This window comes from Macrosteles quadrilineatus, unplaced genomic scaffold (assembly GCF_028750875.1).
Source record: "Macrosteles quadrilineatus isolate MER2022 unplaced genomic scaffold, UCM_ALF_1.0 Scaffold_4__1_contigs__length_99947679, whole genome shotgun sequence".
Classification (NCBI taxonomy): Eukaryota; Metazoa; Arthropoda; class Insecta; order Hemiptera; family Cicadellidae; genus Macrosteles; species Macrosteles quadrilineatus.
This window is the reverse complement of record NW_026542597.1, coordinates 22,733,099-22,759,156: the sequence shown is the minus strand read 5'-3', so window position 1 is coordinate 22,759,156 and position 26,058 is coordinate 22,733,099. Positions and strand designations below refer to the sequence as shown.

General features: G+C 35.4%; 2 protein-coding genes across 4 annotated transcripts in view; one reads left to right on the top strand and one right to left on the bottom strand.

The window, feature by feature from the left end:
- The first annotated feature begins 592 nt into the window (after positions 1-592).
- On the top strand, positions 593-24,546 carry LOC128993239 (sodium/potassium/calcium exchanger 4). Of its 3 annotated transcripts, none has more exons than XM_054417007.1 (10): positions 593-704; positions 11,235-11,423; positions 15,253-15,440; positions 16,322-16,469; positions 18,644-18,751; positions 19,634-19,762; positions 20,413-20,622; positions 21,434-21,535; positions 22,550-22,779; positions 23,470-24,546. In XM_054417007.1, exons 1-10 carry the CDS (start codon positions 683-685, stop codon positions 23,575-23,577), a joined length of 1,434 nt encoding a protein of 477 aa, XP_054272982.1. In that variant the 5' UTR covers positions 593-682; the 3' UTR covers positions 23,578-24,546. The 3 variants fall into 3 exon arrangements, with proteins under 3 accessions (XP_054272982.1, XP_054272980.1, XP_054272983.1); XM_054417005.1 differs by lacking the exon at positions 593-704 and adding an exon at positions 2,825-2,912; XM_054417008.1 differs by lacking the exons at positions 593-704; positions 11,235-11,423 and adding an exon at positions 13,813-14,081.
- Positions 24,547-25,334: 788 nt separating this feature from the next.
- LOC128991837 (NADPH-dependent diflavin oxidoreductase 1) overlaps positions 25,335-26,058 on the bottom strand; it is a 33,359-nt gene continuing 32,635 nt past the window's right edge. The window contains exon 10 of the mRNA XM_054415045.1: positions 25,335-25,597. Coding sequence (XP_054271020.1) covers positions 25,372-25,597 — 226 coding nt within the window. The 3' untranslated portion in view covers positions 25,335-25,371. The remainder of the gene's footprint in view (positions 25,598-26,058) is intronic.

Below are 26,058 nucleotides of genomic sequence, written 5' to 3'. Positions count from 1 at the left end.
TTGTTTAGAACAGTTATGTGAATAGAACTACTAATTTAAAATACTTTTTTTATTTTAGTTACACTCCAAAGAGTGATATACCTCCTCAACCAGGTCACAGTTGTCAAAAAAATTAAAAATTCTATTGAAAATACAGTTTTATAAACTGTTACGTCTCTTGTTTAGAATATAAAATACAATTCACATTTGAGCCACTATAAAGAAAGTTGGTCATGATAACTGGATCTTTGAAAATTGACTCGAGAAATAAAATAAACGTGAGGGGGCGAAGCCCTAAAGAAAATTACCTTTTAACCACCATTCGCAGGTCGGCTGGATCATAAGCTTTAGAGTGACACCTCAATTGTAAAACTCTTGTAAGTAGGACGGCTGGGAAAGGGATGTAACATGGAAACCCCTTACCCTTATTGTATTTTTCATATGTGTTCGTACGGTTCTTAAAACATTGAAACTAAATCAGCTGTTGCATTGTAGTCTTTCAACAAGTTTGCTCCTGTTGATCATAGTCAGCTGGTTGGAAGATGCAGCAGCAAATAGCGAAGAGCGAAGACGATCTACAAAGCTGGGCACTGAATAGCTGCTAGGGCGTGACTACCAATCTAAATAGTATAATAGCATGGGACAGCCACCGGCGGCCTAATTCAGTAGCCAATGCTTTCTGTGAGCAGCCGACATCTCTACAATGGATTACGAAAACGAAGGAGGTATTTATGTTTAATTAGTGCGCTTCTGTTCTTATGTTTACTGAATGTGCTCCTTAGTGATAAAGAGGTGCTGTGAGGTGTTCTAAGGTGGTCTTGGGCTTTTAAAAGTGGTTGTTTTTGTAAAACGTGCTTCTAGTATTGAGATTCAGTTTTTTGGAGCAGCGGCGGTTTGTATGTGATTTATGGAGTTCAATGTTTCAAATATAGTTTCGTATTCATAATTTGAGTTTTATGTCGATTTATGACTTTATTTGTGAATTATATGGCGTGGACAAGATTAACATTTTGAAAGGTGTCCGTTATTTTTAAAATCTTCAACATTGCGGATGTTTTCATGGGTACCAACTCATTTTGGGAGATTCGAAAATTTTTGCTGTGTATATATATTTTATAGCAAACGTAACATTTTAATTTGACTGTACTTCTTGTCCCAGTGCATATTACATCCGTACACAGACACACTAAATATTACCTAATATTATAATTAATTGATTTATACTGCTAAATAATTATTGCATACTGCAATTTTTGTAGACAATAACTTTTTCCATATTTTAATATTATAAAAAATGGTTTTTCTTTTCCGAGTTCGTTTGGCTCTTTTACCCAACCGATTTTCATGGTAGAGGTTTCAAATTGAAGGTATGCACGCACAGATAAAAAAAAAACACAGATTTTCTATATTTTCAAATTCTTACTTCAATTTAAGATGCATTTCACCAGTTATAATTATTTAATCATATTTTTTGTCTAAAAACATTCAGTGAATACCAGCTTTCATTTAAGCTATTGGTTATTCAAATCGGACGAGTTTCAAGCAAACACAAGACAAACAACCAACATAAAAATTATTTTTTAAGGTTTTCTAGGATTTAAAATCAATAGCTCCAGTATTGTTTGTGTTTTTTATATGTTTTAGACTCAAAATAATCAGTAAGTTATATCATTGACTAAGGAAATAAAAGTAAGCTTTTGTTTCCCTTGTCTGTGGTTATATGCTTTAATTTGAGCTATTGATCGTTTGAATCAGTTAGGTTCAAGATACACTGTATTACTCAATCAAAAATCATAAATTTGATTATTTCTTGGATATGATATTTGTTTTAACAAGTAAACAAGCAAACTAAATATTCTCCACATTTTACACATACAACTACAACCACATACATTTCACATTCTCCACAAGAATAAAATGGGAATTTTTAATTTGCAATTTTTAAATGTTCTCCGTAACCAATAACCGTACACTTTGTTATACTAAATGATTTATTTATTTAAGATGTTTAAAATGGTCTAGATATCAATTGCGAAATTTTGTTTTTTGAGGGTCAAAAATGAGAACATCCTTTTTTTACCCCATAAAAACCCCCCCGTAAAACCCTGTTCCCATGGTCTAATCATGCTAGTTCGCAAACTCATTCAAGTTTATCCCACCTTACACCTTCAAACCAAGTGTTATCAAAAACGGAGAGGAATTACTCAAGTTATCGCGTTCACGGACACGTATGTCAAATTTTTTATGGTAATTTGTACATTGTGCTGTCACGTCACATGATATTAACAGACCAAATAGCACAGAATACAATAGCTAATCAATGAGGAAGCCATTTTTATAAACCAATAAATAAAGATAAACAATTCAAAACATTCGCGTTTAAACTATAGCTAGCTCAGAGCAAGATCTCTGAGGACGGTACGTAGTGGCGAAAAATAGTTTATCACACGAACAAAAAATGTGTAATCTATTCGCCCCTTGCTCATTTCCTGACCTTGTTTTACCTTGGCTGACATCCTTGAACTAGTGTCGAAAAGAACTTTAAGCCCTAATGATGATATTCTATTGATCATTATGTTTGTAATGGGTCATATCACACCACAAGTCTTGTTCAGCATGTAACTGCCTCGACATCATAACAAGGAAGATACGATTGCTACGACTATCAGAAGATCTGATAACATTAACAGATCGACGAGGCAGTATGAGTTGAACACACCGTGCAATGAACGCGTGTTGTAATAGAAACTTTACAATGAGTGGACAATATCATAGTTTTGGAACAAATGCGGTGTTATGGAACCTTAGATGAAACTCGTGGCAAGGCGATCCAAGAAGTTGATGAAGATGTTGTATTTTAATAACGTCAGGTTAATTTGACTGATCCCGATTGTTGTCTGTTGTCATGACCATGGAGGTTGATGAAAATACCGGTGAGTAATTACTATGTGTAAAAGTTTGTTTACGCAAGACGTAACGTTTTACTTCGTGTTATTTTTTTAGATTTTAAATTCTGACCCGTGTACCAAACTAAAATTATATATAATAATTTTTAAATATAAACTCAGTTCTTTGTTAGAAATGAATAGTATTTTTGCTCCAAAAGTACTGTAAAAATTATGTGAAATATTTACAATTAGACCTAGTTTGATATTGACTAAGTTTAAGTAAGTTACTACTCGCACAGAACGTTTCTCCCCTCTAGCCATTGAAACCCGTTGATCGACTTTAACGCTCACTGATGACAGCATATAAAAGTATAATATAAACAAAATCGGATTAGTTTCAAATACTTGAGACAATACCGACAATGATTGTTCGCTTTTTGTGCTACTACTTCTAAAGAAAATTGAGATTATGGCTGTTTTGTTTTTCATTGGGATTTAGCATTCGGTAATAGTTTTGTGCCAATTTAAACCCCCATATGTAATTTATTTACTTGGAATAGGCTATGTTACTGTATAATGAATTGATCAAATCTATTTCTGTCCCTGAAATATCCTATCTAAACCCCCATTAGTCCACTGCTAAGACTAAGACTTTTAGTTTGTTTGTTTCACTACACATTCACAGTTCCCTAGCTGCGACTGGTTCACCAATAAATTTTGTTATAATTATGTTATATAGCTCCAAAATTATCTATTCCTAAAATTACAACCATATTCTTCGGCTAGTATTTAAATCGTAGCCTATTTAAAAACTAGCGCAAGAATATGGTGTATATGTATATAATGTTCTAACTAAATGGCTACATTTACAAACAATCAAATCTGTAGTGTAATCTTTAAACAATAGAAACAACTGAGGGTTTTCACTTTTGTACTGTAATCTTGTAAATTGTAATTTGCTAGTATACTGTGGATAGCTTGTTATAAACAGATGCTACAAGTAGCGTTTTGTTTACTTCTTCCTTGTTAATTAATTTAATCAACATAGTTACTTGGTCAACCCATAAGGTCAATGTTAAAGTTTTACATTTTCAAATGAGTTGTGTAGCTAAATACAAATTTTCTCGAGGTATCGGCTGCCGCCAATCACGTTTTTGAGGCTATAAGTCCCTAATTCCAAAATTTAGTCAAAATCCTTCCACTGGTTTTCGAGATATATTACTGATAGACAAGCAGACATTGCCCGTATTTGAAAATTAATGGAATTTTCTGACCAAGACGGAAGTGTATAGAAAATAGATTACCTAGATACATGAGTATTTGCATCGTGGGCACCCAAGAACATTTTTAGGGGTGAGCAAACGGTATCTTATTCCACGGGTTTAGGAAAAGTGGAGGGGATGGAATCGCATCCCCTAAATTTTGTGAACGAACCCAACGAAGTATAAAACATACCTAGCCTATATCGGAACCGGCCAACTTGTTAAATTTGTTAACTGTCATTTCTAATAAGGGTTGGATGTCTGTTGAGTTGACTAGCTTTCAGATCTTAATTAAACTGCCTTGGTCGTCTGCGAAGTTTATGTGCTCCAGTCAGTCTTCTAGTCCGCATCTTTAAAACATAGAGTTCTAGTCACAAGAAAACGTATGCCAGTACTTGCTGTTCATGTTCTTTTGTACTATCACTATGGGTAATAGCCGTACACGTTTTCACAAAGCTTTCTTCAAGCTCCTTTAATTTACGTCCCGCTAGTTTAGAGCGGCTTCTCTTTACTCCTACACCACTACAATTTAGCAATTGACGCCACTAGTTTCCGTGACTTTCAACGTTTGAAATCTTAGATCACAAAATGTCATCAAAGTGGCTTTTAAATAGTTTTATTTCGAAAGTATTTAATGCAGAAGAGTGGATTTGAATTTCTTAGTTATTCCGTTATTCCTCTTAGTTAGAATCAGTTTCTTCTGAAGAATTACCTATATCTTTCGTCCTACGTCAAACAAGAAAAATTAGAATCTTAGGTAAATCTGGTAGGTAAATTTTACGTCCGGATAATTAGAAAGAACAACTTTGGCCTCTTCAGGAATTTAAAAGCCTTTCAGGTCTTTTGGTATTTTGATATAATTTTTTTAGGTTTTCGTAGCTTCTGATTATTGGAGATTCGTCATTCAATCTTATGTGTGTGGTTTACATGTATCGTGTCGGTAAATTATGACATTGAAACGTTATCAAGATCGCATTTACACTGATCTGTTTCTGTTATCTGTGTGGCCAGTGTGTGTGGTAGGCTAGCTAGGGCTCAATACATCAACCAGGATATTTATCAAAATCGGTATGTTACCGTGTGTAGTCGATAAGGTAATCCACTGTTACGTAATAAATGTGGTTGGTTGCTAAGGTAAGCCACCGGTTTGTTATCATTGTGCAAAGTCAGCAAAGAAAACCACTGGTCTGCTATATTATATCTGGTTCTTGAAACATCCGGGTTGCTGTCAATTGTTGCCGGCTGGCTGCTGAGTATTACGGGTAAGCCACAGCCACGGGTTTGCTACTGCTATCATTGTGCACAGTCGGTTAAAACTACGGGACTTAAATCACTATATCTGGTTGTTGAAACACCAGTTAGCTGCTGTCTGTTCCTGGCCGGTACAGGAGGCACTCTCTCGTTTCTTTGTTGCTCTCGTCAGTAAGTCACCTGATTTTCTAATGTCATTGTTGCTCTAGTCTGAAAGTCCCTCCTATTTTGATGTAATTGTTGCTCTAGTCGGTAAGTCACCCGCTTTTCTGCTGGCATTGTTGCTCTGGTATGTAAGTCACCCGCTTTTCTGCTGTCATTGTTGCTCTATTCTGAAAGTCACCCGCTTTTTTAATGTGATTGTTTCTCTAGTCAGTAAGTCACCTGCTTTTCTGCTGTCATTGTTGCTCTGGTATGTAAACCTGCTTTTCTGCTGTCATTGTTGCTCTGGTATGTAAGTCACCTGCTTTTCTGCTGTCATTGTTGCTCTGGTATGTAAGTCACCCGCTGTTCTGCTGTCATTGTTGCTCTGGTATGTAAGTATCCCAATTTTCTGCTGCCATTGCCGCTCTGGTATGTAAGTCACCTGCTTTTCTGCTGTCATTGTTGCTCTGGTATGTAAGTCGCCCGCTGTTCTGCTGTCATTGTTGCTCTGGTATGTAAGTATCAAAATTTTCTGCTGCCATTGTTGCTCTGGTATGTAAGTGACCTGCTTTTCTGCTGTCATTGTTGCTCTGGTATGTGAGTCACCCGCTGTTCTGCTGTCATTGTTGCTCTGGTATGTAAGTATCAAAATTTTCTGCTGCCATTGTTGCTCTGGTATGTAAGTGACCTGCTTTTCTGCTGCCATTGTTGCTCTGGTATGTAAGTGACCTGCTTTTCTGCTGTCATTGTTGCTCTGGTATGTAAGTATCAAAATTTTCTGCTGCCATTGTCGCTCTGGTATGTAATTCACCTGCTTTTCTGCTGCCATTGTCGCTCTGGTAGGTAAGTCACCTGCTTTTCTGCTGTCATTGTTGCTCTGGTATGTAAGTCGCCCGCTGTTCTGCTGTCATTGTTGCTCTGGTATGTAAGTATCAAAATTTTCTGCTGCCATTGTTGCTCTGGTATGTAAGTGACCTGCTTTTCTGCTGTCATTGTTGCTCTGGTATGTAAGTCACCCGCTGTTCTGCTGTCATTGTTGCTCTGGTATGTAAGTATCCCAATTTTCTGCTGCCATTGCCGCTCTGGTATGTAAGTCACCTGCTTTTCTGCTGTCATTGTTGCTCTGGTATGTAAGTCGCCCGCTGTTCTGCTGTCATTGTTGCTCTGGTATGTAAGTATCAAAATTTTCTGCTGCCATTGTTGCTCTGGTATGTAAGTGACCTGCTTTTCTGCTGTCATTGTTGCTCTGGTATGTGAGTCACCCGCTGTTCTGCTGTCATTGTTGCTCTGGTATGTAAGTATCAAAATTTTCTGCTGCCATTGTTGCTCTGGTATGTAAGTGACCTGCTTTTCTGCTGCCATTGTTGCTCTGGTATGTAAGTGACCTGATTTTCTGCTGTCATTGTTGCTCTGGTATGTAAGTATCAAAATTTTCTGCTGCCATTGTCGCTCTGGTATGTAATTCACCTGCTTTTCTGCTGCCATTGTCGCTCTGGTAGGTAAGTCACCTGCTTTTCTGCTGTCATTGTTGCTCTGGTATGTAAGTCGCCCGCTGTTCTGCTGTCATTGTTGCTCTGGTATGTAAGTATCAAAATTTTCTGCTGCCATTGTTGCTCTGGTATGTAAGTGACCTGCTTTTCTGCTGTCATTGTTGCTCTGGTATGTAAGTCACCCGCTGTTCTGCTGTCATTGTTGCTCTGGTATGTAAGTATCAAACTTTTCTGCTGCCATTGTTGCTCTGGTATGTAAGTATCCCAATTTTCTGCTGCCATTGTTGCTCTGGTATGTAAGTCACCTGCTTTTCTGCTGTCATTGTTGCTCTGGTAAGTAAGTCACCAGCTTTTCTGCTGCCATTGTTGATCTGGTATGTAAGTCACCCGCTTTTCTGCTGTCATTGTTGCTCTGGGATGTAAGTATCCCAATTTTCTGCTGTCATTGTTGCTCTCTAGTCGGTAAGTCACCCGCTTTTCTGTTGTGTTGGCATTGTTGCTCTGGTATAAGTATCCCGATTTTCTGCTGCCATGGTCACTCTGGTCTGTAGGTAAGTCGCTTTTCTGCTGTCATTATTGCTCTTGTATAAAAGGCACTCACTTGACTCTTATCATTGTTATTGGTCAGTAACATACCTTACTAGTACTGTATAAAAAATACCCCTAATAGCACTTGTAATAATATATTTACTTACAATTATACTGTTGACTCACTTGACGGTAAATATATACCTATAAAAGTGGTGATCGATTTTGATTGGACACTCCAATCATCATCAGACACCCAATAGGCCCCCGAATCCCCCTTTTAACTGGTACATATTCCATACCCCCCAGACCCCCCAAAAACGATCACAAGCTGCCATTTCTAGTGGCCCTGAGAAAAATATGATGCAAACCAATTAGCTCTCTGAGACATCCTAGTGATGATCCCTGCCATAGGCATACTGGCTTTTTTAATCAATTAAAACCGATGCAATCATGTAAGTTTCTTTAAAAATTATAATAAAAAATATCAATAAATAATAGGTATAACACCAATGTCTAATATTAATCTCTGGCCATATTTATTAGATAAAATCTTTTCAATAGATAACTAGTGGCTTTGCATTTGTTCTCCTTTTTTATGCACAAGCCTGGAACCTGAAACTGATCAATGACCTCGTATAAACTTCAAAGTTGATTTAATCGCATTAATTTTAAGAAATTTACCCTCAATGGTAAGTTTTTCCTTGTCCTGAATTTTCAGTTAGCCTAGGTAATAATAGGATAATAAAAGTGAAATTAGCAAAATCTGCATCAAAAGGAGATGTCACATGTCCAGTTTTCACAAAAGTTAAAAGTCAACTAAAACTTTTTTCAAGTTTAAAAAGTTGATTAATTTGAGTAAAGATAAATTACGCTTATATTTAAATCTGGAAAAAAGAATAAGTTATTTTATTTTCGAAAACCACAAAGGCATGGTATGGTAATTCTGCAGAACGTAGGACTTCTCAACTTTATCGTCAGCCTTAGAAGTAACTTACAAAACTTTGGCAAACCTGCACAGACAATGCATTTTACAGGAAATCCTAGCTGCTAAGACCCTGTAGGCATTTCATTAACCATCTTAACCAATTGATCGGCATTGGTTTAAGTATACGAGGCTAAATTCAAAACTCATCTATATGGCCCAATAAATTATCAACTAAGTTAATCAAAAACAAAACAACAAAGAACGCGAAAAGGTTTCCTTCTTCTTACTTTGTTACTTCTCCAATTTTACCGCCTTAAGTGCCGGTTGACCATTTACGAAAACTAAAATATCACTGAGCTAGTGAGCTACAGAATATACAACTGGAGGTAAGTTAGCGCTGAATGAGAAAATTGAGAGATTTTGGCTGCCACTGCCATATGTATAGGGGGAAAGAATACATATGGTCTTTTTTTGTACTAGGGGCAAAGAATATTTTACGGCCACGGCCACCTTTAACTCCAGGCAGTAAGTAGTGCATGTTGTTTAGCGCCAGACGTCCCATAAGATAACATGGCAGACAGGTGACACCGGCTCATTAATTCACGTACCTCTATCATCTATTTAAAATTATGAATATAAATTTATCAAAAGATTGAAAATGAAACATTTAGAATTGAAAAACAAAACAATATAAATTGAAAAAATATTTCTGTGCACATATAAAATGAAGTTAATATTTCATAACCCAGTAGCCAAGCGTTATTAATAAAAAATACACAAATACATATACATGTACCATTAGCTACCTCCTAACAAAACAGCTGTAATAACACTGATTGTTTTTTCCTTCCACCATGGATTGCGACGTTGCCACTTCGATGACCGCGGCCTGAAGTTAGAGGTGGCCATGGAACAGTACACTACTGTAGTACGTTAGAACTAGGGGCCAAATAGGGGGGTTGTGAGATTGTAACAAAGCATAACCTTCTCTGAAGGCTATGAATAAAGCCATAAGCCAATGAGTTGGTTGATTCTTTTAGTTGGTACCAACATAACAGAGTTTTACAGCGTGTCGATTTTCTAGCAGAGTTGGCATGCAAGTGCTTTTTTCAGTTTTATTACTAAATCATTGTAAAATACAAAACTGGCTATTAAAATTATTATAAGTATATATACCCGTTTCTGTGGTCTTCATCCAAAGTGTTGTTGCTTGCTTACAAACAATCATTGATTAAAATCTCCAAAAGGGAGACGTTCAAGAATACTACAACTCAGGAGATACAGCAGGAGTAGGGTTTAAGCCCTTGAAAACCAACATATTAAGTATGTGTGCTTTTAAAGTGCTTGTTAATCAATTAAAAAGTTTCTTATTAAAAGAAAAACTCACTAAGCAAATTTTCCTCTGATAGTAGTCCTCTAACTTAAGGCACTCACTAGTCTCCTCCTCTTGTCGCTGTTTTTGGTCAGTAACGAAGCTACAATCTACTGTCAGTGGTGGATCTAGAACAGTCCCAAGGGGGGGGGGGTGAACCGGGGGGTTTTGGTGAACTCCGAAAAATTGGTGTTAATCCAAAATGGCAGTTTTATACTATTTCTTTGTCCAAAGAGTTAGTGTGACAAATTATTTTACGCAATGTGTATGCACTACTGTATTACATGCAGTAAAAATATTTTATGAATGCCCAAGGGGGGGCGGTCAACCTCTTCGCCCTCCCCCCCTCTGGATCCACCACTGTCTGCTGCCATTCTTTCTGGTTTGGTAACGCACCTATTGCTCTGGTATCATTGTTTCTTGTTGGTAAAACACCTACTGGTCTGCTGTCATTGGTTCTGGTTGTTAAGGCAAGCCATTGTGTACTGTAAGGTCTGATATCATAATCGGCAAGGACGGCAAGCTACACCATTAGCTCGCTATTGGCATGTCTAGTAGCTTAAAACCACTGCCGCAGGTCTACTAACTACTTTCAATGTTTCTGAGCGTAGGGTAGATTACAACTGCTAGTCTGTTAAAATTGCCCTATATAGTTATAAGGTAAACAACTAGTCCAAGATTACTTAGGAAACACATACTGGTTACTTTCGATGTATCTGATCATAAAGATAGATCACTGGGCTGTTATCCTTGTGCCCAATCGGTAATAATGCTGGTGCTTATTTACCTAATCGTGTTCTTGTTATTGTGTTCCAGTCAATAAGGTAAAACCATGGTATGTTTCATTGTGGTACTCGGATCGTGGTATATACAACTGTTTCTAGTAGTCAAGTTGCAGCTTCGGTCTGTTTACAACGCCACTCTGAGGGTGTGTCGTGTTTGGACCATGCGTTTCCCTAATTACGAGGCTTTGTCACCGCTCAATGCTGCCAACTCAGCAGGAAATTGACCATTAGAATGGAGAATGTCCATTGTCCTCGCGTACTCCCGCTGGGTTAATATTGACTTGTATTTCGTTTGTTGCCAAATATGTTAAAAAAACAATCCTTTTTTATCGATTCTCGTTCAACTTTGAGTGTCTAAAGTGTAAAGTTTTCCCCGTACAGTAAGCCTTGCAGATTGATTAGATTAATCTTCAAATAGCAAACACCCGAATCAAGCAACATGACAGAACAATAATTAAACAATTCAATAGCCGATACAGTATACATATATATATATAAAGAATTTTTGTTTGAATATGGATTATTTTCAAGTAACTGAGAGGAGTAATTGGGAGTAAGTGGGAAAATCCTTTTAATATTTGACTTAAATGGTTTTGTTTCGTTACAGGAGAATCCTTCAACAACATGAATTGTACACCACCTGCGATGGATGACTTCCCCCACGATTTATTCACAGAAGAGCAAAGACGAAATGGAGCATTAGTTTTTCATATAGCTACTTCATTATATTTATTTTTGGGCCTCGCCATAGTGTGCGACAAGTACTTCGTTCCTGCCGTAGAAAGGATATGTAAAGGTGGGCGAAACATTTCAGACTCTACCTTAGCTTAAAACGCATTGAACATTTAATATAATTTCTGTTTAATAAAATTATTATAAATGTGTGTTTTATGGTCAAATAATCGACTAAACAAATTCCCTTATAGGTTAAAGAATAATTATTAGCATCCTGTTCAACTGAAATCAATTTTAATTTTTGGCAAGTGATCTTGCTGAGTGCAAAGGTATCTTAGTTATATTTTTATAACTAAGATACGTAACTAACTGTTATAGATAAGAGTTGTTTGGTCTATGATTTCATCTATTATTTTTTTACTACTCGAAAAAAATATAAGCTCTAGTCTGATTTATTTCATTGTAAACTAACTTCTGTTGTGATAATCAAAGTGTTCAAGTACACTAGGCACGCCCTAGATATTCCATAAAGCTATGTAGTAAAATCTACTTAACATTATTCATTTCGTGCGCGTTACAGTTCATAAAACCTTTGACTATTAATACAACATAAAAAAAACATAGACAAATCCTTTGACTATTAACACTTCTGTATCCAATAGTCAGTTATAATATTATATTATAATAAACTACACCCTTATTTTGCCCTTAGCTAGTAAATTGTTATCAGTATGGATGCTGCCACGGCCACCTTTAACTACATGCTGCAGAAAATTTTAATTTTTAGTTCTGATCGGTGCCACCATGATAGTTTTTTGTTTACAATTTATTCCTTTTTAGGCCTATTTCAGTTATTTAAAACCTCGTTTAAACGATCTAAACATAAACAATAATAATTGTCCCCCAGTTAAAATATATAATCAAACGGTAAAGCACAAATCATTAAATTAATCCTAAAATAGTAGAAACAAGATTTCGTCGCCACTAGCGCTCACTATCACCAAAATGAATGAGATGAAAAAATGAGCTTCAAATTTTACAATGGAATGAGAAATTTACTTGTGTTGCTTAGTCTATGCTAATATTCACATGAGATTCATTTATACCATCGCAAAAATAATTGACTAATTGTTCTTGGAAATAGTTATTTGTGCAACTAGTGAGAAAAGTGAGCAATTGACTCGCTCGAGAGAAATCCTTACTCACGAGCCGTAGGCGAGTGAGGAATGGTTTCGCGAGTGAGGCAATTGTACTTTGAACTCGAGTTGCACATTATACTTTTCCTACAGTTACCATAAAACAAATAAATTTGTGAAGAAACATAACCTATTTTTACACAGAAGTGAACTTTTAATATAACATTTAATGTGAAGTGACAAATACAACAGTACAACAGCTCACCAGCTGATTTACAGCCAGTGCTGCCAACGTATTTTGCGCGCATACGACGTTGCCTGCATGTTACGCGCTCACTATTTCGTGCCTTCACGTTGCAAATCTGGAGTGAGACAAAGTAATTTGAGTGAGACAATGTTAACATTGTCTCACTGATGAGCGAATTGGCCACTTTGCTTTCTCGAATCAGTGAGAGAACATGTACATTGTCAGGTAACTGTAGGAAAACGTAATTAATCGCACAAAAATAATAAAGTGACACGATAAAGTAGGAAAATATCATAGACTAACCATATGTTTTATCTATGAAAATATGCAGTAAATGCAAATACGTATTGTTTAATTTAGTATTCTATGGGTAATTCCCGGTTTCCTCCAATATTACTGTATAACTTGAAAAATGTATACGTTTTTAGCGTTTTTCGCACCTGTCCTGTAAATTATCTGTCGTCTGCCTTGGTTGGTGTTGGTGCTTTAGTTGACCGGTTTGTTGTTTGTTTGTTTTTGTTTATGTACTTCTTGTGATAGTAGCATTCGCTATTCGCTTCGCATTCAACGGAATTTGATAAAGTGGATACGCTGATATTTAATTTAACTTGTTTATTAAAATTATTAACAACTGTTTTGAATGAGATCTTCGACAGCTTAGTTAGTGAACTGCTCAAGTTTGGTTTTGTGGATGTCGTACGATACGTAAGAGTACCGGTAGTTGGCAGAAAAATAATACATTTTAAATATTTGTCTTTGTCATACATGATTCTCAATGTCTTTAAATGCTGGAAAACCTGTTATTTCGTACAACTGGTGTCAAACTTTAGAAATAGTAAAACTGGCTGTTGTTGTCAAGTCGTCAAAAATAGATAAAGTCAAGGTCCATTTTGGAGAAACATTTATAGACGTGAGGTTAAAATCAGCTCCTCTCACAAAGTATAGGTTGCAGCTGGGCCTATCACATCCCATAAATCCTAGTCAGAGCTCATACTCAGTTTTATCAGCGAAATTAGAAATTAGACTGAAGAAATGTAAACCTCTTTTATGGACAACACTTGAAGGTGAAATCAAGACTAACAATTTAAATAAGTGTGTTCAAAATTCACTTAAAGCATCGGCCTAGTTTAAACGATTTTACGCGCTTGGAAACGTTTAGCCTAAATTTTGTACTTTTATCTAGCAAAACCTTACCAATTAGGCCTTACTTATTACTATAAAGCTAAAGATTTTCTCTTCTTGAGTGAACGGCAAACTCGTAGGTAATTTAACCCGTTTAAATTCAATGAAAAATTCCAATTTACTCATAAAGATACCGCACTTTGTGACAACTAATGAAAAAAATATCCAAAAATATAAAAATTCTGTAGCCTATTTCAAACTCAATCAGCAACAGGTAAGTTTTCCATTATAGTTAACAACATTAACCTTAGTTTTGTGGATGATCACTTAAAGCATAGGTAGATAAAACATATTCCCTATCAGTTGTCCGGTGCACTGAAGAGGTCGGGTTTTGTTTCTTGTTAATTCAGTCATTTGAACTTCGTTTAACCAAATTAAACAATCAAATCATAAACTAACTTGCCCCCTAGTTAACCAAAAAGTAAAGCACAAATCATTAAATTAACTTTAAAATTATTGAAACAAAATTTCATCGAAAAACTAGCGATTAGTGTCACTGGACATGAACTAGACACGAAAAACGAGCTTCAAAATTTAGAATGGGATGAGAAGTCTACTTGTGTTGGTTAGTCTAATTAAGTAACTTAACACTGTATAGATTTTCTTGTATAACCGACATATACCTTAACTGAAGGAAATTACTAGCCAGGCATTGCTTCTATATCTGAAAAATTGCACTGCCATTAAAAAATAGTAGGTATACTTCACTACTTTTATAGTCCGGAATGTGACCTATTTTGAGGTAAACTTTAGTGGTCTGTGAACGAGGCGCAGGCAGATACATAACTATCAAGCCTTATCAAGCCTTGAAATGGGATTTTTGTCAATTCACTTTTAAAGCTTTTATAGCTCATCATGGCTACAGTTTATCAAAAGTCAGATGTTTAGACAATTCAATCAAAACGTAAGATGAATGCAAAATCACACCAATGCGCTTACGTTAATAACATTGCCCAAGACACAAAACAAATTAGTAAAAAACACAATCTTTTGATGTCCAAGGATATTAAATTACAGAGAAATCACATAGGCCTAAATCAAGTTTAAAATGAAGTAATAGCAAAGCCTAGTGTGCATTTGGAATGGTGTTAATAAAGAACTTTTTAATTTTGATTTGTAAAATTGTTTCTGTACAGTACTAATTTGCTTCCTATAAGCCTACAGTTGGAACACATTTTCTGTTATTCATCTCTCCTAATAAAAGATGTATTTCTGTTGAGTGGAACTGAACTTTGTTTGTTTGAGAAGAAGGAAAAACTAAGAAATTTACTTTTAAAAAGTGCTTTCCAAAGTAGCCAATAAACAGATTATTTACATTATGCGATGCCCCTTATTATGGTTACAAAATACGATCTTATTTAAAATTTAGTCTTCTTCATTTTCAGCACTCAACATGTCAAATGACGTTGCCGGAGCAACATTCATGGCAGCTGCAACCTCAGCGCCGGAACTATTCGTCAATGTTATCGGAACATTCATCACGGAAGGAGACATAGGAGTTGGTACAATAGTCGGAAGCGCAGTTTTCAACATCCTAGCTGTCGCAGCTTGCTGTGGAATTGGCTCCGGTATGGTAAGTTTGTTATATTTTGATTTGTAAATCATTAAATGTTTTTTTGAATGCCAACTAAACTTGGTTACAGTTTGCCTAGCGGTAATTTGGGGGGGGGGGGGGCATTGTTGCATTTTTAGATTTTTTTCGAGTTATGTTTTTTATTATCAACAAAATAAAAACCAAGTTTATTATAGACTTATTTTTTGTAGGCCAACTTTAGATCAATTATCTGTAGATTGTTTTCAACAAATGGTTTTATTATTCAATATTTATTCAGTATTATTTTATAGCCTGTATTTAAGTATCAAATGTACTATTTTTAAAAATCTGTTTTAAAATAATATTGACCATTTTCACAAGAATAAGTTAATATTTAAAAAGGATTGTGTTATATGAGAGTAATATCAGTACCTACCTCATATCTGATCACTACCTTTATCCGTGCCTGAGCGGTAAATGTCTCCCCAAGAGTTTGAATCCCGTCTTGGTCAGGTGTGCGTGCAACTCATGAATGATTCATCGATCTGCAGCATACCTGCCGTGGGGAAAGATTATATTAGTTTAGAATAGATTTGTATGACGCAAACACATGAGGATGCTTATTTTAACGCAAAATTAAGTGAACGATGAATGTTAAACGAATGAGATGACAGCTTTGTTACTGACTACGATCAGCTGATTCTTTTGTCAGGATCGATTTGTTAAAAGCTATGGTCAAGGATAGCTGGGTCAAGTTTTAAACCATTAAAGCTTACCTAAAATAAACTGTGAGCCGATGAAAGTTGCTGAGTTGATTCTGAGTTTTATTTGATATGTGGTATCCATGTCATTGGCATGTTTTACATTTTTAGCAAGTGATTTTACCTCTTTTCTCAAAGGGTTAACCTGTGTGTTGCCAGGTTGTGCCCTTGCACTGGTGGCCCCTGACGAGGGATTGCCTTGCGTACGGAGTCACTGTCATGATCCTCATTTGCATCATTCACGACGAGAGAGTGGAATGGTACGAAGCCATGGTTCTAGTTGCTCTCTACACTGTCTACATTGCAGGTAATTGTATTTATTAAATAAAAAGTCATTCTTATTTTCATGTTAGAAAAATGTTGTTACATTGATAAGACATATTTGTCTTAACTTCTTAAGTAAAAAGTTTAGATATATTTTGCTAATTACTGCATTTTAGTTACCATACCAATTTTTAGGTCTTTGTCGCGCCTAAACATTGATATGATCTGAATTGATAATTAGAGGATCTAATAATACAAGGAGGCTGCAATAAAGCTACCTTTGTACGCAAATTTTAATTTTTGTTTATGGTCTTTTACCTTTTTAAGGTGTAATTTACTGTTAAAAGTGGTGTCAAATGAAAACTCCTTATATTCTAAAAGTTTAAAAATGCACACCTTCAGGACTTTGATGATATAATTGGCTTTTATAGATCCCATCATAGTTAAATCGATTTAACATTTTGATAAAATGGTAGAATTACCTTATCCAACCACAGTTGCTAGTATGACAACTAGTTTCGTTCCTTAGAACATCGTCAGGTCATTGTATGCAACCACATCATCAATGTATTAATACATTGTGGTATGTCAAAAGATTCTTTAAAACACTGTCAGAATCACAATAGTAAAAACTAGTCATGTTGATCAAATTATTAAAATTGAACAAAATGTGATAAAACTGGTTAAAACTGTAAAGGCTGGCCAGCACTCTCTTCATCACTGTCACTGACTAAATAAAACTGACTGAATCATGAGGTGTCTTCATCTTCATCTCTCCAGTGCCACCTGTATTTCAGTTTGTTTTGTTCTTCTTATTTGATACTTCTTTGATTTGTAGCTTGTCAATATATGTATCAAATATAATATTTGACTGGAAGGAAGTCTGATCATTTAAAATGTTAAATGGGTCAAGTTTTTTAGCTTTGTAGATGGTGAATTCTTCTTTGACATCAAGCTTAAAACTTGTTTGGTAATACTTCAACTATTTCCATGTTCTTATCAATAGATGTGTAGTTGTGTGATTCTGATATTAAATGTTCGGCATAACTGGATAGCTGATGTTGTGATCTTTTAGGTATATGTTCTTTAAATCTTTGTTTGAAAGATCTTTCAGTTTGGCCGATGTAGTACTTTGGAAAGTCGTCACAGTTAATTCTATAAATGCCTGATTTTTCATAGTTGTTTGTGGCAACAGGCTTGGCGTGGAAAAACTTTTGGAGTGTATTGTTTACGGAATGTGCGAGAGTATTGTTAACATTTTGCTTTAAATGACTTGGGTACTTAGTTGAACCATCGACTTATTTGAGATATGACCAAGTAAACAAAACAAAAAGTGTTTAGTTTGTGTACTGAATGCTTTACAATAGATTGTAGATTAAAACCGTCAACCTTTTAACCATCACTCTGTTATCTTTCACCCGGCTACAGTACTTAGTTTTTTTTAAATGTGATTTTATTTCAATGTGAACATTGAACAAGTACAACATACAAAATAACGGTTTTGTATTAGGTGTACTCTTTTATGTATAAGTAATTTAATTAGGCTAATAACTAATATATAAAATAACATGAGTACCCTTTTTCCTTCTTTTTTTACTTTTATTTGTTTTCAAATTTAAATAAAAAATTTTATTATTCACTTGTACAGGGTTTAATTTCCTTTAAACTAAAACTTAAACGCTTTTTAAAATCAGATTACTGTATAGGTTTTTGACTGGATTTCTGTCATCCGTCTATTCGCTTAACTGTCACAATTGCGGTCCTGAGGTTGACGGTTAATAGAGGCTCTATTCTATTAAATAATAGTTTTTTTTTATTTGAAAACTTATGCTGCATAATATATTATCAACGCGACTGAATTTAAATCAACCATTAAATTGTTATTATTGCAATTTTTTTACTGAGCAGACTTCACTTTATAATTACAAAGACTTGTATACTCAGTTAAAAAAAAAATAGGCGGTTTTAGGAGAACAAATCCATCCCCTCCACTTGATCCTACCTTTAAAACAGTAGCTCAACAGCTGAGATTTGCCTGAACGTCACATACATTGAGTAAAAAAGTCGAAGGGAACTTCCTTTCAAACGGCCTAAATTTTGTGAACGGACTTTGACTCATACGCAAAATTTTTTATGCATTTCAATTTATGCACGGTTCAATTTATGCATGATTCTAATCTTGGCTCGTAAGTTAAAGTAATATGTTTACTTTTTCAGTCATGTATTGGGACAAATCTTTCCAGAAGTGTACCAGGAAAGGGTTGGGACATGCCTCCAAAAAGGAGAAAAAGGAAAAACTAGAAAAGGAAAAACAAGATTCTGTTGGTAAGCAACATTGTTTAAATTAAAGTAAATGACTTTTTAAGCTTGAGTTTACACTGTCTTGTACTCGGCACTAGAAAGTAGGTTGTTAAGCTAGAGTGTGAAGAATTTTTTTAACATCTCCTCTGTATTCCCCTGTACTTCTTAATGAAAACACCTGTTGTTGATAAAATTTGGAAAAAACAATTCACCACACATAAATTGTTGCAACAATGATTTGCCACAAATTAAACATTTTAAAATTGTGTTAAGCCCCGCCTTGTACTATTGTTCGGCAATTTATTATTTTTGCTGATTCCTCATATTTCTTTGCATAACCTTAAAGTAGTTGTGTGCATTAATTTATTAATTGTATTTTAATTTTGTATACTGTGGTGAAAAATAGCATTCGTACCACAGGACGAAAGTGTTTTGCAGCTCTCGATTGTTCTAAGTTCTCAACTTCTCAAACTTAAAAAATTATCTCGAGCCAGCAAAACCCCATTTTCGGCCCTAGGTTTCTTGAGTGGGTAAGAAGTTTGTTTTACCCTATGCATTTCTCCACCTGGTGTGGTATCTTCAAGGTTCTTCTTAATTCATCTCCTTATCGCTTACACTATAGTCTATATTTACAAAAATATTTGTAGATATAGGCGTTTGCTAGATTGACCCATCTGCAATACTAGTGACTACGGCGTGTAACAATATAGACTATATTGTAACAAGATGAATTTAGAAGACCCCTGAAGAAGCCACACTGGAGAAATGCATAGGGCAACACAAACATCTTACCTACTCAAAAACTACAGGATAATACAACAAACAGGATATCTACAATTTTACAAATTTTTGTTTGGAAGCTATTGTGTCTTGTGAGTCAGTTGGTAACAGTGCCGATGTTGCCAGAGGTAGCTGATGTGCAGTTGGCAGTGCCTAATCCCGACACCAACACTAACTCGCCACAGCAGAACGGGAATGTCGTGCGTCCTCCTAATCCTCCACCACCGGTCGACTCTCCTCCTACCGAAACTGGAGGTATGTTTATTATTTTAGTCCCTTATTTATAAATAAATAATTAAAATACAAAGACAAAACCTTTACAGTAAAAATTTGTGTGAATGAAAAGAAAAGCAGCTTCATGTTGGCCGCTTTTATGTAGACCTTAGGACTGTTTGTACTTGTAATCAAATCAAATGTATAATTTATGGGAAGTAATGTTTCATAGAAGTAATGTGTGAATTCTTTAAACAGTGACTTATATTGTTTCAATATTCAAAGCTTTAAGTAAATGGAAAACATACAACAAATTAAAAGGTGTTGTGACAGGAAATAAATAACCTTTTCAATAGCTTCTGTGTGTCATTGTTTTTCCAGATTAAATAAAAGACACGTTTTATCTTAGGCTACCAGAATGATGGTATGCTTTAATAATCGAACAGTTTGTATTGCTTAAAACTATTATTTTTCTTAAGTAAAGAATCCGGGTGTTTTTATCTTGGTTTATGAGTCATAATTATTGCACTACTAAATCTTTGTATCATTTCAGCCAGTTGGACACTACCTCCTTCGCTCCTTCTACTATCACAACATTGCTCAGATCTTTTCCCATCTCTTGGCCGAGCTATTACATCCTCAATAAGACAATTAGTAAAATGAAACGCTAAAACCTATGACACATTTTGCAGCTTGGAGCATTTTGAGTTTCCCTTACGGCAAGAGCTGGTTGAGAAAGGTGTCATGGGTGTTGGTGCTGCCGATACACGCTGTGTTCCTGGTCACCATACCGGACTGCGAACATCCTCGGTTCAAGAAATGGTTTCCTATCACGTTCCTCATGTGTATCATCTGGATTGGAGGTTTATCTTATGTTGTCGCTTGGATGATTACTGTTGTAGGTAAGTAAGTGAACCACATTTAGTTTTCTGATTTTTTTCTAGGCTTTAGCCCAGGATTGTTTTTTACATTACTTCAGGCTAGACCTAGGTGCTGCGGCATTATCACTTAGACTTAGATAAAATCCATTGGTGATTTGGCGGGATTGAACCGGGGACCTCAGGGACCAAAGTCCCGTGCTCTTCCACTAGATTAGCATGCTCCACAGTTTTTGGTATCAGCAGATTTAAGTAAACTGTCTTTAAACATTGCCATTTGCTCTTAAAATTCAAATTTTTTAGAAACTACAGTCTGTGCAAGCCTACTACTCCAATTAGGATCATGTAGTATGCATGTGTGACGGTGTTAGAAAGTGATGCTCTACAAATTTCTTTTACAAATTATTTTTATCACTTTCTTACAAAGGTGGATTTGATTTGCTCACTAAATGTACTTTGAAATCTAGAAGACTTTATTATGTTTCTGAGGTATATTTTGCGAACAGGTTTCAATAAACAGTACTCTCTCTATATTTTGTTTCTGTAATGATAATACTGTACAGCTCCAGATGATTGTGTTTTGAACTATGGTGCGAGAGGGTCGAGTTTGATTCCCAAAATATTCACAAACATTTAAGGGATTTGGACTGTTTTGTAAACCTAGTGTCTATTGTTATGGCTTACAAAAAAATATTTTTAAGTGACAGGGTAGAATTTTTGTCTACAATTGAAAACAAACTGAAGTCATCAATATCCATTTACTCTTCCATCAATTCATCCTATAGATCCTCTTTATACAAAGTTTTTTTGTGATTCTTGATTTTCTGTTCCACAGGCGACACACTGAAAATACCGGACTCAGTGATGGGAATCACATTCCTGGCAGCTGGTACGAGTGTTCCGGAAGCCGTCTCTAGTGTCATTGTCGCCAAACAGGGTGAGTTATTGATACACTGTTGACAAATTCCTAATTGGGCCAAGAGGGTGAGGGTTGCAATCATTGACCATGGTACAATACATCACCTTTAGGCACTGGGTGAAACAGTAGTTGATAACGTTAGATGAGTTTTTAATGTTTTGATGCTTTAAAACTTCCTGACTAACTATAATCATGTGTGATAAACAGTGGTGTTAGTTAAGTAGCTGTATGTACTTTTGTATACTGTTTTACCGTACAAATTTTTTGGAAGAAATTCATTTAAAAGGAGTACCATCAATTTTAATCCAAGCAATTTAACTCCCGACACAACTGACGTAGGAAATTTTGAGAACACACCCATATGTGTAGATTATAGACTTGTAGGGTTGACCATGATATGACTTCAATTAGGCTGGAAATCCGAACGTAAAAAATGTTATTTTCATCAACATCTAAGGATGGATTCACCTCTGCGGCTTTGTCAGTTTCTGTTTCAGTTATCCTTTGCAAGTTCAACTCAAAATTGTAAAGTTTTTTCTAAGTTCGTCAAATGTGTTAAATTCAATAAATTGCCTGATTTGTACAGGTGTGAGCGGGAGGGGGTTGCTAGTAATTTGATTATTTAGTGAGTCAGTAGCGTCACGGACTTCGGGCCAAAGGCAGCGATGTCGTGGGTTCGGATCCGGGTCGAAAACATTTTATCTGTACAGATCACCTTTGTACTATACCAGCTCCTCACTCCTTGCTTTGCTGTATACGATCAACGCACGGGCGGTTAGTCTATTTAGACGGGAAAATGCAAGGTTAAAAAAGGCTGCCAATGTCTAAAAAAATATATATATATATAAAAATATTCAAAGCCAAAGTGATTCAAAGTATGTTAAGTACTGTATTTAAAAATAAGCTGTATGTGCACTTAGTGGATTGACGGCTACCATTTAACCTTTTTTACTAACATCATCAGTATAGGAGGGAAAAGTGAATCCATAGCAATGAACAACCTCGTTTAAGGCAGGAGTGTTTATTTGTCAGGTCATGGATCCATGGGTATCAGCAACTCCCTGGGGTCCAACACGTTTGACATCTTGTTGTGTCTGGGTCTTCCCTGGCTGATTAAAGCCTCGTTCCTCCCTACATCCGCGGGTCACCACTTTGTCCGCATCAACTCCCGCGGGCTCGAGTACAGCGCCATCTCCCTGCTCTCTACGCTGCTGCTCCTCTACTGTGCCTTCGCCATCAACAGATTCAAGCTCGATCGTAAGGTATGTGGAAATGTTGCTGCTTACATGGAACCGTTTGACTAAAGATTGCTCTGTTGATTTTCTTGAACAGGGTGTTTAAAAGTTGCCAAGTCAAGGATTTACCTAAGGAATTATTGTGTAAGCATACAACCACTAACATAAAGCTTGAAACAAGTTTAATACATTTTAAACTATTTTTCTTTTAACTTTTATTGTGACTTGAATCAGTGGCCTAGTATATTATTAATGCACACACTGGAAAACATGTAACACATTTATTAAATAACTTAAAAGAAATATCCTTATTTTCTTGTGAACAATGATGAATGTAAACAGTAACATCAAAACATCTGTCTAAACCATTGTTTGAAATGACGTATCAAGTCAGATGTTGTCAATATATACTTAGGGATTTGACAACTTAACCCCTCAATGTGGTTTGAGGTGCTTAATATGTTACAGCGTTTTAAGGCGTCGCAGCCCTGATGTAACTTTTGTTCTGGCTGATGGTTAGTCTTTGGTTCAAAAGAGGTAATTTTTCAGTTTTTCTCTACTGAAATGTTTTTAAAGGTATTTTTTGAAGTGATTAGCAGCATTTTTTTAGCCTACTCTACTTTTTGTTTGAATTATTCCCCCATGTCATTCTTATCTACATTTAATTCCTGGACTAGGCCTAGCAGAATATACACTAACTCAATGGATTGTCTACAGGTGGGCTACGCTTGCCTCATGATGTACGGATTGTTTTTGGTTCTCGCAACGCTCATCGAGCTGAACGTTTTCTTCACCGTAAATCTTCCCACTTGTGGCAGATCGTGAGGGACAGTATTTGAAGACTCATCAAATTCATTCACTCATCAGTATCAAAGGCATACTGGAATTTCATTTAGTACATAATTTAGAGAGTAATTTAAGTTTTTAGAAAGTAATTTAATAATTTCAAAACTGTTCTCAAAGACTACGTTATTTTTCAAGTCTAAAACAAAGAATTATTGTTGCTGAATTCTTTTTTGGCTCGAGTAATGGTTATATCTATAATGTGTTAAATTCATTGGATAGAATGAACTCAAGTTGTTGGTAACATTGTGAAGTAAATACATATCGCATAAGCTGTTCAGGTTAATCATCCTCTCATGTACAAATATTTAACTTTTATATTGTATTGAAATATTCACTTTTTGTCAGTTTACACTTTATCAGAAATAGTTTTTGTAAGAATAGTGTTTAGAGTAGAATAAGCTCACATGTGTTATATTAGCATTTTTACCAGTTCAAACTCTAAATTTTTTGTCTGCGTGGATTATAAATCATTATAAACATACTTTAAAAAAAGTTTACCATAAAAATAATTGCTGTCATATGATTCTGTTTAAATTTCGCTTCCCTTAAAAACATAACTTGTGTGCTTTTTGATGCACCATATGCAATTATGGTGATCAAATTCGGGTTAGAGTTACATTAATATTAACTTAATTTTATTATACGAGTATCTACACTTAAGAGTTTCCATGACCCTGTGCAAAAAAATGTTTTAAAATTAAATAAATCATGGGTAGGCAGCAGTTGCTCAGGTCAATATTATCAATCTAATCCTAAACAATAAACATTTTAACTTTTTAATGTAAAAATGAATAAAAGGTTCTCCTGCGTCTGAAGCAATCAGTTTACACTATTAAACTTTAAGAATTTGTAAGCTTGTGTATAAACTTATAATTCTAATGTAAAATATAGTTGTAGTATTTTATAAATTTGTTTAAGAGTTTATAAAATAAATAGCTAGTCATAGAATGTGTTGTGTTTACACTCCTTTGGACTTTTCATGTTGCATTTCATATTTCATTGCTTTGGCATTGAACACTTGTAGACAGTTTAGCTGAATCCCATATTTTGGCAGTTTTACTTTGTTTATTTCATTGCTGATCAGCTGATAAATGCATTTTATCATTGTTGTCGATACAATTTAGTGTTGTTGGGAATTCTTTTTAGAATAAGACTTAACTTGGTGTTTTCACAAGCTTAGTATTGTTAAAACATAGCCTACATTAAAAGTAAATTATACGTTTTATGCCAAGAACTGATTGCAATTGAATTAAGTTTTTAGGCGAGATTCCAGTGCCTCAAAAATAAACTATACTAAAGATTAAAGTGTAAAGATAAGTAACAAAATACCGGACTCATTTTTCTTAATATGTGCATTATCAGTCTTGAACTTGAGTAGCGTTTTAGAGAAAAATATGTATTTTTGTTGAATTGGAAAATATCTAGGAAAATGCCCATTAACACTAAACCATGTAGGCCTACACAACAAGTCAGTTGTTAATGAAGCAGAGAAATCCGGGCCAAACTATGATCTTCTTGATCTGTAAAAACTGAATCTCTCTTGTAATTTAATTCGTGTTTATTAAAAAAACCTGTAAAAATACTTTATTCAAAAGTGCAAAACAACTTAACCTGCCTATAACTGACTTACTCCACAATACAAGGAATTCAACCAGTAACTGATGTTCCATACGCACGGTGAACCTGGAAAAAAGTGTCCTATAGTTGCAGGGTGTCGGCTGAAATAAAACAACAAGTTTCACGTAACAAAATATATTTAAACATTTATACACATCACGACCAAGTCTCCATCTGATACATCCCTCTATTCTCCAAGTCCGCAATGAATGCCTCGGCCTGAGCTGTGTCAAGCCCCGCCTCCTTCTCCACACAGGCCACTAGGGCGGCTCGTACAGCTGACGGCATGTTGTTAGCACTACCGGCCACGTACGTCCAACAGCCGCGGCTCAGCCAATTGTACACCAGGCAACTCTCTCTCTCTATCACATGCTGTACGTATCTGTGAAAAACAACATGTCTCAATCAATTAATAAAAAAAAAAATAAGAATAATGTTTGCAGGACATAAATTGACAAAACTTTGGAAGTCCTTATATTTATAATTCTACAAATAATGATTTCTAGGATTCTTACTAAAGTTTTTAAATATTGTAATTTACATGTTTACATTTTTTTTCCGAAATTGTTTATTGGTTTCTAGTTCTACATTTGAGTAGCTTCCTTAAAACTCTCATACAGCATGTTTTAATTGTTCAAACAAGGCATAACCAATTCTCCTTGTCCTGAGGTCAATAGCGAACTGCATGAGACATCTGGAGACAAACTATTCACTTTATACTACAAATTAAAATTCTACCCAACAGCCTTCCTTGAACAAAACTAATCTATTAAGTATATCAGCTCAAATTTCTATTTTTGGTCTCGATTTTGATGTGTTTTGTAGCTGAAAGCCTAAAGATGT